Here is a 16,446-nt window from a genome sequence, read left to right as displayed (position 1 = left end):
CTTTTCTAGCTGCTGATTGGTGGCTGTATACATACCAATTTTCATTGGTTCACCCATGTGTTCAGTCAGCATCCAGTAGTGCATTGCTGCTCATTTAAAAAAGCATACAAAGAGAAGAAAAAAAAAAATAGGAGTAAAATACAAAGTTGATTAAAATTTCATGCTCTATCTGAATCATTAAATAAAAAAAGTGGGTTTCATAGCCCTTTAATGTGTATTAGCATTTTATTAGTGCATTCTCTATTGATTGCATATAACTTAACCCAAGCTTGCGTATGCGAGTAGTAGACATGCAAAATGTTAACATTTTTTTCAAATAGGTGATTTTTTTTTAAAAGGGAATGTTTATTGGCAAGATTGAAAAGACAGTCTACTCCAGAATTTTACTTTAAAAAGACAGATATCCCTTTATTGCCCATACCCAAGCTTTGAGAATTCATAGGTAAATCCACAGGGGTGAGCACAATGTTATCTATATGGCACACATGAACTAGCACTAACTACCTTTTGAAAACTGTCCAAATGCACAGAAAGACTGCCTTCAAGAGCTTAGAAATTAGCATATGAGCCTGCCAAGGTGTAGCTTTCAACCAAGATAAAAGCAAATTTGATAAATATAAATAGAAAAGTTGCTTAAAATTGCATGCGCTATCTGAATCATGAAAGTAATTTTGTCTAGACTGTCCCTTTAACAAACATTTTAGTTTCTCTAACAGAAATAAAAAAAGGAACAAATTTGTTTAGTTCAATCCACCAATGAACAAAAAAAAAATGAAAGGTTTCATTAGTTGGCAAAACAAATTTTGCATGTCTACTACATGGCCACAGATAACTAGAACACAAGTACTAACAAAATACTGAAACATTTAATAGAATTGAAAATATCTTCAGAAAAATATTAAACTGTTTACATAATTCTTTTTTGCAGGACTTGGTGCAATCTTTTTTTTGTTCAATCTTTTATTTTAAGATGTTTCAAAGTTGATACAGTATGTTATCCAATGTTTTACAGCTTTTAAAATATACAAAACAAAGTGGTTTATATATTTTTACAACAATTAAAGATTCTGCAATTAACCCTTAGTTTCTATCTCTAGCATAAACACGGGGTACCAAGAACTATTACCTCAAGTTGTAAACCATAGGTGCATATGAAATTTTGTAAGCAGTCTGTCTTAGATATGAGAGGACATCTCTATACCTTACCGTACTGACTATAGGGGAATTGTCGAGCAGGGAATGGATGGATGTGATCTTGATGTGTCAATACATACATCCTCAAGTCTGTCCTGTTAAGAAATGTGACTCCCAAAGAAATAGTAATTCAGCATAATAATCTAGCTTCCCATAACCCACCTATTCAGAGAGGCTTACCATCTCTCCTCCATCCCGCATCCGAACCAAGCTAATACGTGTACATGAACTGCCTGACTCACTTACAACTGACACAAGCTACCCCAACCTTATGTCTCTGCACCCTAAACCTATAGACTGAGCTCTCCGGAGCAGGGCCCTCTTCCTCCTGTGCTAGATTTGTTTAGTCTTATGTTTTGTATTGTATCACAAATCTTTGTCATTGTATACCCCTATCATTGTACCCAGCGCTACGGAATTTGGCGGCACTATATACAAATAAATGATAATAATAATATAGTAAAAGTATCTCTCTAAAGCTAAATTTCGCTTCATTTGTTCTATCCATAGTTGTAAGGTAGGGGTTCTATCAGGTGGTGCAATCTTTTTAAGGTGCATTGTTGAACAGGATGAAAATATAATATGAAATAAAGAATGATACAATGCATCTGTTTTTAATCATTTTATTACAGACATCTGCAGGAAACAAACTATGCAGTCTTTGTAGCACGGGTGCGCTTCTTTTTTACAACAACAGGTTTCTGGCTCCTCAGGATAGCACTAGCACGACGAAGTGCCGCCTACACACAAAAAAAAAATAAGTTAGTGGTTCATTCAGTTCTCCCAGTGCCACACTACCCAGATAAAATGAAGCCAATATTATTTAAACTAACAGTCAATATTAAAAGGTGCATAAATGCATTTTCAATAGACACATTTTGCAATATACTTCCATTAGCGAAAATGCTTCTTGTAAAAAGGTTTTTTTTCCCAGCAGCATATGCTCATATCCTGTGAGGCCCCATGTACCAGTATTCAAGCTGAGAGCTGGCGGTGGTATGTAGTGTGAGAGAAGACTTAGTTTGTGTCATACAAGCCTCTGCTCTGAGGTGTAGCGTTTGAATACCGGTGCAAGAGCCTCACAGCATGTGTGTGCTGCTGAAAAATAGTAACTTACTAGAAGTATTTTTGATAATTGAAGTATAGTGCAAAAATGCTTCTATTAAAAATGCACATTTTAATTATGGCCTATCCCTTTAAATGGTTCAGTTATACAAATATTTACTCTTACTTCTACATAAAAACCATCAATGCAGCCAAACTAGAAACACCTTGTAAAATTTAAAAGCTTGGCTGCAGTAAAGCAGTTTTCCAACAGTCCGCCTTCCCCTGCATTATCACCTAATAGAAAGGTATGACAGCTACTGCTGATATGCAGACTTTTTCTTTTATTATGTTTAATTCATTTTTACTGCAATGTATCAGATTATCAAGATGTTACGAACCATGCGGAGATCCTTCCTGTAGTTGTTCTTGCGGATAATGTGCCGCAGGCTGCTCAGGGTGGCGCGGGAGTTCTTGTTGATGGTTATTTTTTCATAGGATGAAGAAGGTTTACGCTGACCTAAAGCATGTAACAAAAGTAGGTAACATTAATTTGTCACAAATTTACACACAAACACATTTTTCACAAATCTCTAAAAAGGGACATTACGGTCAAAATTTAAATGCACAGATGAATTGCATCTTTGAAAAGAAACATATTTGCCATGTACCTGTATTCGCAAAAATGCTTCTAGTAAAAGTTATTACTGTTTTAGTGTTAACATTTTTCTCTGCATGTGAAGCAGCGCTAGATATTCTCAGTGCACCAGCATTTTAAATAATGCAGCTGCTCAGAGCAGCAGTGGGGCTTGGATCATGTCAGCAATTAACACATTGAGTCATTACCAGATGGCACAAACACCTTAGGCTCTCTGAGCAAGCGCTGTTTAATATGCTGGTGCACAGTGCATACTTAACTACACATTTGAAACAGCTGTAGCTTTTATTAAAAGCATTTTTGCTAATGCATGTATATTACAAAAATGCTTCTATTCAAAACTGAAATGCATCCATGTGGATTCTAATTTTGGCTGGAATGTCCCTCTAACCCAAAAATGACGCATATACACGTCATGCAGTACTTTTCCTATCATACCGCATGACATTTACACACATCCAAGCTGCAGGAAGCTCCAGCAGTCTCAGCTGTTAAAGGACCAGTAAATACAGTAGATCTGACATAAAAAAAAATGATTTACAAAGAGCTGTTTAGGAGGGATTAGGTACGGATCTGTCAGTTGTGAGGGTAATATCTACACTGCAGCTATTATCATCATCGGTTATTTGTAGAGCGCCAACAGATTCCGCAGCGCTATTAACAAAGACGGAGTACAACAAAACAATTATAGGCATCAAATGGGTAGAGGGCCCTGCCAAGAGTTGCACTGTTGTAGTCAGCTCTTAAGGTGATCTACAAAGCTGGACTCTTAGGCTTACATGCTAAGGGGGTTCAGGGGATAGCAATGGAGGAGGGGAACTGGTGTAAAGAAAGGTTAGTGTAGGTTGTATGCATCTCTGAACAGTAGAGTCTTTAGGGAGCACTTGAAGCTTTTAAAACTAGGAGAGTCTTGTGGAGCGAGGCAGAGAGTTCCACAAGATGGGAGCCAGTCTGTAAACGGGAGTGTGATAAGGTAACAAGAGAGGAGGAGAGTAGGAGGTCATGAGCAGAGCGAAGGGGACGGGAGAGAGATAGAGATATATATATATATATATATAGAGATAGAGATAGAGATATATAGAGATAGAGATAGAGATATATATATATATATAGAGATAGAGATAGAGATATATATATATATATATAGAGATAGAGATAGAGATATATATATATAGAGATATAGATATAGATATAGATATATATATATATAGAGATAGAGATATAGAGATAGAGATATAGAGATAGAGATAGAGATATAGAGATAGAGATATAGAGATAGAGATATAGAGATAGAGATAGAGATAGAGATATAGAGATAGAGATATAGATATAGAGATATAGATATATATATAGAGATATAGATATAGAGATATAGAGATAGAGATATAGAGATATAGAGATAGAGATATAGAGATATAGAGATAGAGATATAGAGATAGAGATATATATATATAGAGATAGAGATATATATAGATATAGAGATATAGAGATATAGAGAGAGAGATATAGAGAGAGAGATAGAGAGAGATAGAGAGAGATAGAGAGAGATAGAGAGAGATAGAGAGAGATAGAGAGAGATAGAGAGAGATAGAGAGAGATAGAGAGAGATAGAGAGAGATAGAGAGAGATAGAGAGAGATAGAGAGAGATAGAGAGAGATAGAGAGAGATAGAGAGAGATAGAGAGAGATAGAGAGAGATAGAGAGATAGAGATATATATATATATATATATATATATATATATATATAGGGGAGCAGTGCAGTTGAGGGCTTTGTATGTCAGAGTGAGAATTTTGAGTTTGATCCTAGAGGCAAGAGGAAGCCAGTGAAGGGATTGGCAGAGAGGTGCAGCAGATGAAGAGCGACATGTAAGGAAGATGAGTCTGGCAGAGGCATTCATTGTGGATTGTAAAGGAGCTAGGCGGCAGGTGGGGAGACCAGAGAGGACAGAGTTGCAGTAATCGAGGCGTGAGAGAATGAGAGAGTGGATTAAAATCTTAGTTGTGTCTTGTGTAAGGAAGTGTCTAATTTTAGAGATTTTTTAAGGTGGAAGCGGCAGGCTTTAGCCAATGACTGAATGTGAGGAGTGAAAGAAAGATCTGAGTCAAATGTGACCCCGAGACAATGGGCATGCGGGGTAGGGGTAATGATGTAGTTGTCGACAGAGAGATTGGGGGTGGAGAGTTTAGAAGAAGGGGTGAAAATAAGGAGCTCAGTTTTGGAGAGATTTAGCTTGAGGTAGTGAGAGGACATCCAGTTGGAGATGTGAGAAAGACAGTTAAACTAAAATTATGTTAAGTGTTAAAAACTCTAACACTTGGTGAATAATGGCTATTTTTGCAACAATAGTAGTAATAGTGATATAAGTTAGAAAAAAGGAGGGGCACCTGCGCTAAAAACTCTAACACTTGGTGAATAATGGCTATTTTATTAGAACTACGCAGCTGCGTGCCTAAGGAAGGCAGCAATCGCTGCAAAATATAGGCTTCAGCATTCCACGTGGAGGTCTTTGGAGTGCGGTCATGTAAGCACCACAAACTTCGAAATCTACTTCACTGTGACACACAACGTTCCAATATGAACACCTGAGACAACCCAGATTCTCATCACCAAGAGGAAAAAGAGTCCAGGATTTTCCATTGCCTTTCAACAAACGATACAAGAGAGTCCAAGATTTTTCATTCAAAACAACATACTGCTGCCAGGAGCCACCTGGAAACAAAGATCCCAAAGGGTTTCAACAAAGGAAAGATTCTGACAGCAAAGAACAAAGCAAAATCGACTGGACAAGAGCCAAAGAAACATCTCTAACCCAGACAAGTCTACAACTTACCTCATATGATTGAGGTTACCTCTGGTAAGCACAAATCCACTCACCTCAGACAAAGAAGTGTCGAATATTCTAAAGCACATTACTGAACTCTTTAGAATACAATAACAATCCAAGGACATTATTAGTATTATTATTTTTATTATCCTGTTACTATAACCACATAGGTCTGAAAACTACATACCTACTTTACTAATAGTCAATTTTTATTCTAGTGCCTAGCTGTTCGCCCTTTTTGATTTTCTCTTTTCCATCCACATAAACTAAAATTATACTTACAAGCTACCTGATTAACCACCTTCACTGCCGGGAATAATAGAAGTGTGGCAAACAGCTGCAATTAGTGCCATTCTAATTGCCAAAAAGCAACGGAAAGCCATATATGTAGGCTATTTCTGAACAAAGCAGATGTAAATGTAAATAATTTAAGTGAGAAACCCAAAGTTTGTGGAAGTTACTTTTTTTTCTTTATAAATAATCACATTTGGCGGTGAAATGGTGGCATGAAATATACCAAAATTGGCCTAGATCAATACCTTCTGTTGTCTACTTAAAATATATATATTGTTTTGACAAGTAAATAAAAACCAAGACTATTTCTGTTTAAATGAAGTCATAGCAAAAATGCTAAAAATTGTTCAGTATTTTGGGCAAGTTCTTATCTAAAATTCCTGGTAGTGAAGAGGTTAAAGAACCAATATAAGCGAAAACCTACATGCTTTAATTCATTGCAGGGCTCAAACCAAGGAACAGAGGCTCCTAGAATTTTACACCTGACTCCAACCTTTTTAGGTTATTCCCCATATATTTATATACAAATGACACTGGCTCCTAAATATTCTTACATTTTAAACAGATTTGTAGACCCCTGCATTGGAGAATGTAATTTTAAGATTAGCAACCATGCCACCTCATGTATTAAACCCCCCCCCCCCCAACAGAGGAGTTAAACACGAAGCAGAACTACCAATAAAGGACCAGTTAGCAGCTATAGTTGCACATCAAAGCTATATAATTAGTGCTGCAGATTGAATCAGCAGCAGTTTCTGCTCAGGATCCACAAGGGTTAAACATAGGTGCTGGGTCACTAGTCTAAATCGTTAAGAGCACGTTATTGCGACTATAATGGCCCTTTAATATTAGTCTTCATGACTTACACAATTGTCATCTTAAGGATGAATGGAAGGGTTTACTCACCTGTACGCTTTTTCAGAACAACAATTATTCCTTTTCCATCAGCAGCTGGCTCTACACCCACTGTTTTCTTGTGGATAAGACCATTGTACCGGAAGGAGTTCCTGGCCTTTAGATTGTTAGGCTCCTAGAGGAAATCAGTAAGCATACAGTTGAGTTAGTGCAAGTCCTAGACTGTAAACAGTTAAAGTGCACAACAATGCCACTCAATTCTAACAATACAATTTGATGTGCCTTATTTTACACACTCACATATGATGCAACTTTATTGCAACCTACTTAAAACGTAACAAATCTCTATAAAAATTAACTTAAAGCAGATTTAATTAAAGGGACATTAAACAAATATTGAGATGGTAATATAAAATACACATACAGCCAATGGCTGAGCACTCTAGTGACCTTTGTATAACTGTCCCTAATTGGCCACAGCAGAGAAGGTAAGTTACATGGCAGCTACCATTGTTTTATAGACACCAATACTTTCATTAGTTTAAATAGTGACAAAATAAATGTAAACTAACAAACACATCTACATGTTATTCTCAGACTAAATCTTTTCTTTGAATGCATCATTTATTTAGTGTTTAATGTCCCTTTAATAAACTGCCAACAATATTCCAACCCTTAGTGAGGTCTAAAGTTACTGATCTTTTGGTTATTTTATGCAAAGTACTGACCAAGGGAACCTACGCAGACTCAACTGCATTGTGCAGAAAATTAGATTAGAAGTCCAAGTACACAAAACAGCCTGTACTTACAAAACACTTCTGTAGTGGGGTGGGGGGGGGGGGGGAGTCAAATGTGGAAGCTCTCAACAAACATGTTATTTGCCGCAATTGTTTCTCAAACTCGCTTGCCAGACTGGAGCAGACCAAGCTTGCACTGCCTTTTTTTTTTTTTAAACTCTGCAGTAGGTCATCAACTCTGCTCAGGCCAATTAGGGAAAGACACAAAAGGGTTAAAGGGACACCGAACCCAAATTTTTTCTTTCGTTATTTAGATAGAGCATGCAATTTTAAGCAACTTTCTAATTTACTCCTAGTATCAATTTATCTTCATTCTCTTGCTATCTGGGCAGCACTTGTTTATTGGTGGATGAATTTATCCACCAATCAGCAACAACCCAGGTTGTTCACCAAAAATGAACCGGCATCTAAACTTACATTCTTGCTTTTCAAATAAAGATACCAAGAGAATGAAGAACATTAGTAAGTTGCTTAAAATTGCATGCTCTATCTGAATTACGAAAGAAAAATTTGCGTTCACTGTCCCTTTAAGCTTGAGAAATCCACAACACTTCAGGTTCACAGAATTTCCAGGAAATAAAAAGGGACACAAATGAAAGGCTATTGCAACGTTTTTTTTTTTATTACTCAGAACTTAACATTTTAATTACAATATCGAACAGTTTTAAAGTGAATGTCAAGTTTGATTAATCAGTGCCGGTTTTTAAAAACCCTATTAAAAACAGGGGCACTTTCATTCATCAAACTTTACATTTCACTTGTTTCGTTAAAATACTTGCCTTTAAATCTTGAAAGCCAATCCAGCGCAAGCCTCTTCATATGTCAAAAATGACGAATCCCCAGGGGAATCATTGCCCGAGGCAATGCCATGATTGGAGGATGCCGTATTCGTCATTGCCGACATATGAAGTGACGAGTGGCAGGAGGGGGAAATCGATGGATCGGCTTTCAAGATTAAAAGGTATTTTAACAAAACGAGTGAAATGTAAAGTTTGATGAAAGTGCCCCTGTTTTTAATAGGATTTCTAAAAACTGGGCACTGATTCATCAAACTTGACATTCACTTTAAGTCCCTTTAAAGGGACATTGTATTCTAACATTTTATCCCATTTAATGTGTTCTCAATGGTCCATTTCACTGACTGGAGAGTATTTAATGGCTTGCAAATAGATACTTTACCTTTGTTATTTGAAATAGCTACTTTTGTCTGTTGTATCCCCACCTGCACTGAAAATATGAGTAACAAATATTTTCGATGTAGAAAAGCTACGTGATTAGGAGACAATAGCAATGATTAATCACCCAGTGTGTGTTTGTGTAGGGTTTATTGAATACACTTACAGTGCTGTACACCTGATTGTTCCTTTTAATGAGGAAACTGGAGCAGTTCCTAATAACCATCCACTGCAGGTGGGCAGACATTTTTAAGCACCTAAAAAAAAAAAAAAAATAGAAGTTATTTTCAGGCTCTTGCAAGACATTGCTACATTTAATAATATATATATATATCAAAGTGACAAATCACAGAACTGCACATGCTTAATATTATAAAATCTATTTTGAAATTGTATGATGCCCTCAGCGCTTGGAATTAAGTTCACTTTATTATTTAAATATTACGCTCCCTTTCTTAGGAGAAGAGCGACAGGTAATGCTTCTAATGCAGCTGATTGGATCAGCAGCAGTTTCTGTCTGGACCAGCAGTTCTCTGCAGCTCCTGAGTTGTACTTTAACTGTGTCTAACCCCTTTGTAAGATAAACATAGGGCTAGATTTATTAAAGCCCTACGGCTGCAAGTTCTCACAAGAACTCGCTCGCCGTAATTTATCAAGCAGCAGTCACCAGACCGCCACTTCCCTAACTTCTTCGCCACCTCTAAGGTGGCGAAATTCAATCTCCTCGGTCTAGTCAGACCGAGGAGATTGACAGCTCCTGCCCGCGTTTGATTGGCTCTGCGCAGGCAGGGGGCGGGACTGCACGCAAGCGCAAAATTGCACTCGTGTGCAATGGTGAATACCTGCGGGTAATTTTGCCCCGCCACAGACGAGCTGAGGCGTACAGGGGCGCGTATACGCGCCCCTGTCCGCCTCAGCTTTAATAAATCTAGCCCATAGCATTGCAGAGTCTCTAGTGATAAAATGACATACTATAACACATGGCTCAACAAACCCAGCCCCAAGGGAGCCACTAGATCTTTAAAGACAGTCTACCCTGGAATCTTTGTTTAAAAAAAGATACTCCCTTTTATTAACCATTGCCCAGTTTTGCATTATGAACACTTTTATTAATACACTTTTTTTACCTCTGTGATTAACTTGTATCTAAGACGCTGCAGACTGACACCTTATTTCAGTTCTTTTGACAGACTTGCATTTTAGCCCATCAGTACCGACTCCTAGGTAACTCCACAGGAGTGAGCACAATGATATCTATATGGCACATATGAACTAGCGCTGTCTAGGTTTAAAAAAAAAAAAAAAAAAAACAACTCAAAATGCACTGAAATAAGGTGGCCTTCAAAGGCTTAGATATTAGCCTCTTTAGGTTTAGTGTTCAACAAAGAATACCAAGAGAAAAGAAGCAAATTTTGATAAAAGTAAATTGGAAAGTTGTTTAAAGTTACATACCCTATCTGAATTAGCTAAATATAATTCTGACTTGCCTGACCCTTTAAAATTAGGCAGTGGCACCCCGATTTAGACTCAGAAACCCATGGGTGCCCCCGTGAATGTGATCTGAACACAGCAGAAATTTAATTAAAAATAAATAAAAAAGTATATCTAGAATCTAAAGAATCACTTTATTTGATATAAAATGTATGGAAAGAAAACATTTCCTAACGCAAATGCGCAATTACATTTCATTTTACGTGCGACAGTTAAACTTTACGCATTATCTTGCACATTACTGAGACTTGACTTTGCAGCATTAGACTCCTAGCACCGAACAGAGTCAGCGCTCATCCCTATCACCCGGTAGCATTCCCTAGACAGCGCGGCCTAGCTCAGCTCCACCACGCGGGTTAGAGCCCCGGTCCCTTGTAGGATGAGTACAAATAAAGCAGGCTCTTGCTATAGAGATTACTTTAAGAACGTTCTGGCCGATTTCTTAGCGCTTTCTGCGGGTGTTTGTCAACAGTATCCCCCAGTTCTGTAAGGCCCAAACCCGGCACGTTACCTCTCTCCGCGCTGCCAGAGGAAGGAAAGGAAGAAGGAGGGCGGAACTAGCGCTTATTTCCTTTCTGTCCACGACTTGCTGACACGGGAGATTACATCACACATATCTTAGAAGCCGGAAATCGCCATGTTAGAGAAGGGCAATTTTTAGTAAAGGCGTTCGGTGACACGGTGACTTTATGTAATACATTTCTAGGAAAACTATTAGCATTTTTGTGATTAAGGACTTAAGTATTGTAAATGTTCTTACATTTTCCTTTATTTTTGTTTGGCTTCTGCAGCTAGATCTGGGTTGCAGACTATGGGGTTGCCAACGTGCCAGCTCTCCACAGTTCACAACAAAAACTAGATGACCCGTAGGTTACTGGGCACAGGTAGTAGGTGTGGGGGTCAATGAATTGGCTCTCCCATAGCTCTACTCTAGGCTTCACACGTTACATATTTTATTTTCACAATTATTTTATCCCTTTGGTTGCCTGTAGCACACAAATCAATGTTTTTAAAAAAATAAAAATTGTCTACCAGTCACAGTTACAGACACAGCATTGATTTTACCCCTTTTGCCTGCCAGTGGCACACAAATAACATTAACACCCCCATGGTTCTAGGGTTGCTAGGTGTCCAATATTTAACTGGACAGTCCAGTATGTTAACAGACTGTCCAGTAAAATCTTCACAAAAATACTGTATACTTAGATGTTAGTTTTTTAAAAATCCCTGAGTTTTAAATGGACAGTATACATCAATTTTCATATGACTGCATGTAATAGTCAATACTATAAAGAAGTATATGCACAGATACTGATATAAAAATCCATTTTAAATCTTTAAAAAACTTACTTAGAAGCTCCCAATTTAGCACAGTTGAGTATGTTAGGCTGGGACACTCACTGAAAGGGGCTGAGAAAGCAGGAAGGGCAGAACCTCTCCTCTCCCCTGCATATGAAAAGACCCATTACACAAACAGGAGCAAACAGGAATATGTAGACCTGGGTCTTCATCTGATACTTTGGGGGTTGGTTAGGAGTCAGAAAATCAGCATAATGTTATTAAAAAAATAAGCAAATCTATACCTTGTTACAAAAACAGTTCCAGGTGGGCTTTATAAATGAATCATCTACAAAACATTTATGCAAAGAAAAATCTAGTGTACAATGTCCCTTTAAATGTAAAAGGCCACCTATGCCTCAATATACTACAAATATGGAGCAGAAAGAAGAGAACGGAAGTCAAGTCATCTCTACTGTTTACATGTGTTACTGGCCACTAAAGCGGTACAATTATTGATTTTAATGTTAATGGCAGCCAAGGGGTAAAATAACTGCTTAGTTGTGAAAAATATGCCTGGTAAGATAAAGATTGGGGCCTAAGCTTTTTGTGACCCCACAGACCATTGTGCGCAGTCATCTACAGATTGTCCAGTATTTTTTTTTGAAGGACAGCTGGCAACCCTTCATGGTTTCCAGTAAAAAAAACCCACAGAGGACTTCCGGTAGGCGGCTCACTAAGATGGCCACAAGTTCACAAGGCTCCGTAATTGAAATCTGCTTGTGAGTGCTGTGTGGTGGAATCTTTAGCCATCCATATCTCCCTTGGCAATTATTGTGCCCGGGACCTCTTCAGGATCAGGACATTACATCCCCTGGCCTCCGAGAAGGCATTGACAAAGAAAAAATTGTCTTTGAAGCTGAAAGCATGCACGACCCGATAAGCAAGATGGCGCACATTGCTGAGGCCCTAACAGACATCTTTATGCCAGTATTGGACTCCTTGACGACAAAGATGGGGGAACTCCTCTGCGAAGTAAGAGAACTCGGCATGAGCGAGCATGCCAATACAGTCCCCACAAGTCTACTTGCCCCCTGGCAGAATTTACCAATTACCCTACAAGAAGGCACCCTGGATAATGGCTTCATGGAAAGGATGGCTGGGTCACAATATCCTATCTCTCTACCCTATTCAACCAATCTGGGTACGCTGGAAGCGGGGACAGTAAATGTTATAAAGGTTCCCTATGCATCGCCTTGCCCCAGACTTACCGCTACAGACACACACCAGACCTCTGGACTCCCAACACACGGGGGGGACCGATAAGTGCCTTAACCGGGTGAGAGGCAAGGATGAGGCTAATACCGTACCGTCTGGTGCTCGCATAGCGCTGTTTCTGAGGGGAGAAGACAGCAGTTCCGTGGCCCACGCTGAGCGGTGGAGCGAACAAGCCACAGCTATAATTGCCACATTGCAAGAGGCCGCTTCACGGAGGGTCCTGAAGCCGGTCCTCAGTGGTGACAACCACCTCTCTGTTACACCGCTGCATTCAATCCTTGCTATGGAGCACCCCCTCTCATCCCTGCAAAAAAGCTGCTTCCCCCTGAGGCATGTTTGCCGTGCTCCATCTCGTGTTGGTGTCGGATAATCAGTAACCATGGAACACCCAGCACCTTCAAATATCTGAAGGCACTGCCAATTTGCATTACTTTGCTCTCTAACCTGAATTTATTATATGTTGGTTTTGCCACGTCTTCTTGGCCCCTGGGACATTAAAGTAAACTGTTTAGTAGCTCTGTATACTCACTCCAGATAAACTGCATATCATTCTTAAATATCTAACATTTATGAACTTATCCCATCCGGTTTTATAAGTCCGTTTCTGTTTTATCACTGAAAATGCCTGAAACACTGTACTCACTACAGGTGGAACCGGCCAATTCAAATGTACTCCCACAGATCAGAGAAACATCTTTTTTTATATATGCCACACTAGTGCTGGATTTATATTGCAGCTTGTTTATCGTTAATTTCTTAACCCTGTTGGACTCTGTTCACTGTCTGTTTCCTACATTTATTTATTTGCAATGGCACATGATAGAAAGGAAACAATAGATAATCAGCTATTCTATCTACCGTGCATAACTTTGTTTGATGAGTTAACCGTATTGTTAATAGCTAGGTAGGATGCCCCCCACATCCCACTCTGAGCATATCTGTGTATTTAAACCTGCAAAAAGTTCCCTTTTTCATACACAATCTCAGCAGCAATACCTCTTGATATCGCCTATCACATATATACAGGGGTAAACTTTCAGTTGTATTATACCCATAGTTCCTGGAACATTATCTTTTTCATTGTTTATTTTTTGAGTCCCAACAAGATTCCCTTTGTCCTGACGCACAGCTCCTGGTTGGGAAATGGTTCTCACTGCTTCACCTCCAGAACCTACTCCATAAGAGCCGGTCACCATTCACTATCTTTGTGCAATATTCAAGTATGCAAGTACTTTTAGGATCATGTGAGCAGCCCGTTTAGAGCTCCTCTTTTGTCCCCTGCGGTGCGGGCTGTGGCGCATTTCGGGTTGACCTAAATTGGCGCAATGTTAACACTTATCATGTCACTATACCTCTACTTAGGAGAGTATGCTACCGGGTCGCCCCGCAGGGTACAATAAATACCCATGTTCTAGGGGGAGAGGGGGGATGGTTTTGTTTTGTTTTACTTAGTGTTTAGTTTTGTTTTTATTTAGTTTAGCTTAGTTTTGCTAACATTATAAAATTTAGAGACATGGGTGCAACATAAGACGGCGATTGAACAAGCTTTATGTACCTCTCAATGCATAAGTCTCTTGTATATCTCCTGAAAATATGTGATTACTGCATACTGATACTTAGAATGTACCACTTAACCTGGAACTTTGACCGCAACTTATTCTTTGTAATTCTACCTTAAATGCATATGTATATGTTGTCTTGCTCCTATGTCTCTTCAATAAAAAGAATTTAAAAAAAAAAAAAAAAAAAACCCACAGAGATATAACCCCAATAGCTACACATAACCCCGAAAGGCAGTACATGCAGTCATCTGAAATGTGATTGCAGAAAATGCATCATGACTGCAGAAAGAACAGGACACATGCAGGAACTGTTACTGCTTTAATTTTGCAGCGCTGCTCCACATTAGGCTGTTCTCTTCAAACAGAGCTGTGCTCTGGCTGCCCTGTGTAAGTGCTGTTTGAAGTGAACAGCCAAATATGCAGTAGCACTGCAAAGAAGCAGAGCATTTATTGTTGACTGGCTCTCAGATTTTCTTCAAACCCGCTCCCTAGCCTTTCCCAGTGTGCAAAGCTGTGATTTCTTAATGTAAGACATTCGTATGAGCAATGCACCTCTTTTATTACTGCATTTCTATGTTGGGCCAAGAGAAAAGGAAACAAATTTATTCAAGAGACACTGTACAATTTCTTTTTTTTTGTCTGCAGCTAATTTGTAATGCAATTTTAACTGCTGCACCATATTATAAAACTTTAAAAATGGCTTTATTCTCCAGTTAACCAACACATTGCATTTGAACTGATGCTTTAGTGTAACTGCCTAATTTAAAATTCAATTCTATTTAGAAAATGACCTGCAGAAAAAATTTCACAAAAAAAAAATCTCATCGCAGGAAGTAAAAAAAAAGTCCTGCCCCTGGGCACATAACACACACAGACTGTTAGTAACACATAATAACCATCCTTGGCTGCTGTTAACAAATAGTCGTACATATGCAGTGCTGATTCTTTCAGAACCATAATTGTACTATTTAGAGGCATGAGAGGAATTTAATATTTAGGTGCCACTCAAGGTACTTTAAAAAAAATGGACATTTAGGTGTCCGGTATTTCTGTATAGATTGGGACAACTTGCTAAAACACTAAATTCCTACCTAAATTCCACCAATAAAAAACCCAAGAAGGGATAAAGGCCATGGCTTGGCTTTGTCATAAGAGAAAAGTAAGAGAAGTTAAGCCTTATATTGAGGCTTGTCCAGTGAAAACAAGAATGGGTGATGGCCAATCTGTGGCATAGCCTGCTCCAATTGTAGAAAGAGGGATGAGGGGGGCCTGCTTGAGGGAAGGGCTGGGCCAGTGTAAAGTGGTGAGAGAGATGGATAGGGTTGAGTGTAGGGTTGCCACCTCAGCCATGTTTTCCTGGACACTTATGAGTTACACATGCTGTAGGGTGTGCAGGGAGGGACCTGTATTGTGCTGTTCATCATTACTATTCATGTGATGTCTAGAGGCACAATACATGTTCTGCTCTGCTTACCCTGCAGCATGTGTAACTCATAAGTGTCCAGGAAAACATGGCCGATGTGGCAACCCTAGTTGAGTTGGGGATCAATCCTGAGGTAGTCAAGGATGACATGGAGTCAGTATCTCAAATTAACTGGGCTGTACCAGTTTTGGCAAAGAGGTTGGCTTGCAATCATTGTCTGGCCTCTGACAATTTACTTTTCTCAAAAAGAAATGGCCCAGTCCACTTTTTCCTCAGATATGGATAATTTCCTGGCAGCTCTGAGTGCGCTTTCCCAGTGTTTCATTTCCTTTATCTATACCCCAAAAGGATATCATAGTGTAAAGAGGGGCTCTCATAAAGCTTGGAGGAATACACAATATCCTGGGAGCCATAGATCTGACTCATCTAGCATACAGGTTGCCCCAAGATGAAGAGATGTTTTGCAGAAATTGCAAAATGTTCCACTCATTCAGTGTGCAAATGGTTTGAAAGCAATCCATGGAAATCATGATTGTGTTCACACTCCCTGGAAGTACTCGTCATCAATCTT

The 16,446-nt window shown here is 39.0% G+C and overlaps 1 protein-coding gene across 1 annotated transcript; it reads right to left on the bottom strand.

The window, feature by feature from the left end:
- Positions 1 to 1,801: 1,801 nt before the first annotated feature.
- Positions 1,802 to 10,903, bottom strand: RPL28 (ribosomal protein L28). Its single transcript, XM_053690633.1, has 5 exons — positions 10,846 to 10,903; positions 9,010 to 9,100; positions 6,923 to 7,046; positions 2,640 to 2,758; positions 1,802 to 1,934 (listed from the first exon to the last, which is right to left on the bottom strand). The coding sequence occupies exons 2-5, from the start codon at positions 9,088 to 9,090 to the stop codon at positions 1,845 to 1,847; spliced, it is 414 nt and encodes a 137-aa protein (XP_053546608.1). The 5' UTR covers positions 9,091 to 9,100; positions 10,846 to 10,903; the 3' UTR covers positions 1,802 to 1,844.
- Positions 10,904 to 16,446: the final 5,543 nt, after the last annotated feature.

The sequence above is a fragment of the Bombina bombina genome, chromosome 8 (assembly GCF_027579735.1).
Source record: "Bombina bombina isolate aBomBom1 chromosome 8, aBomBom1.pri, whole genome shotgun sequence".
Classification (NCBI taxonomy): domain Eukaryota; kingdom Metazoa; phylum Chordata; class Amphibia; order Anura; family Bombinatoridae; genus Bombina; species Bombina bombina.
The sequence above is the reverse complement of the archived record's forward strand: the minus strand, read 5'-3'. Positions and strand labels throughout refer to the sequence as shown.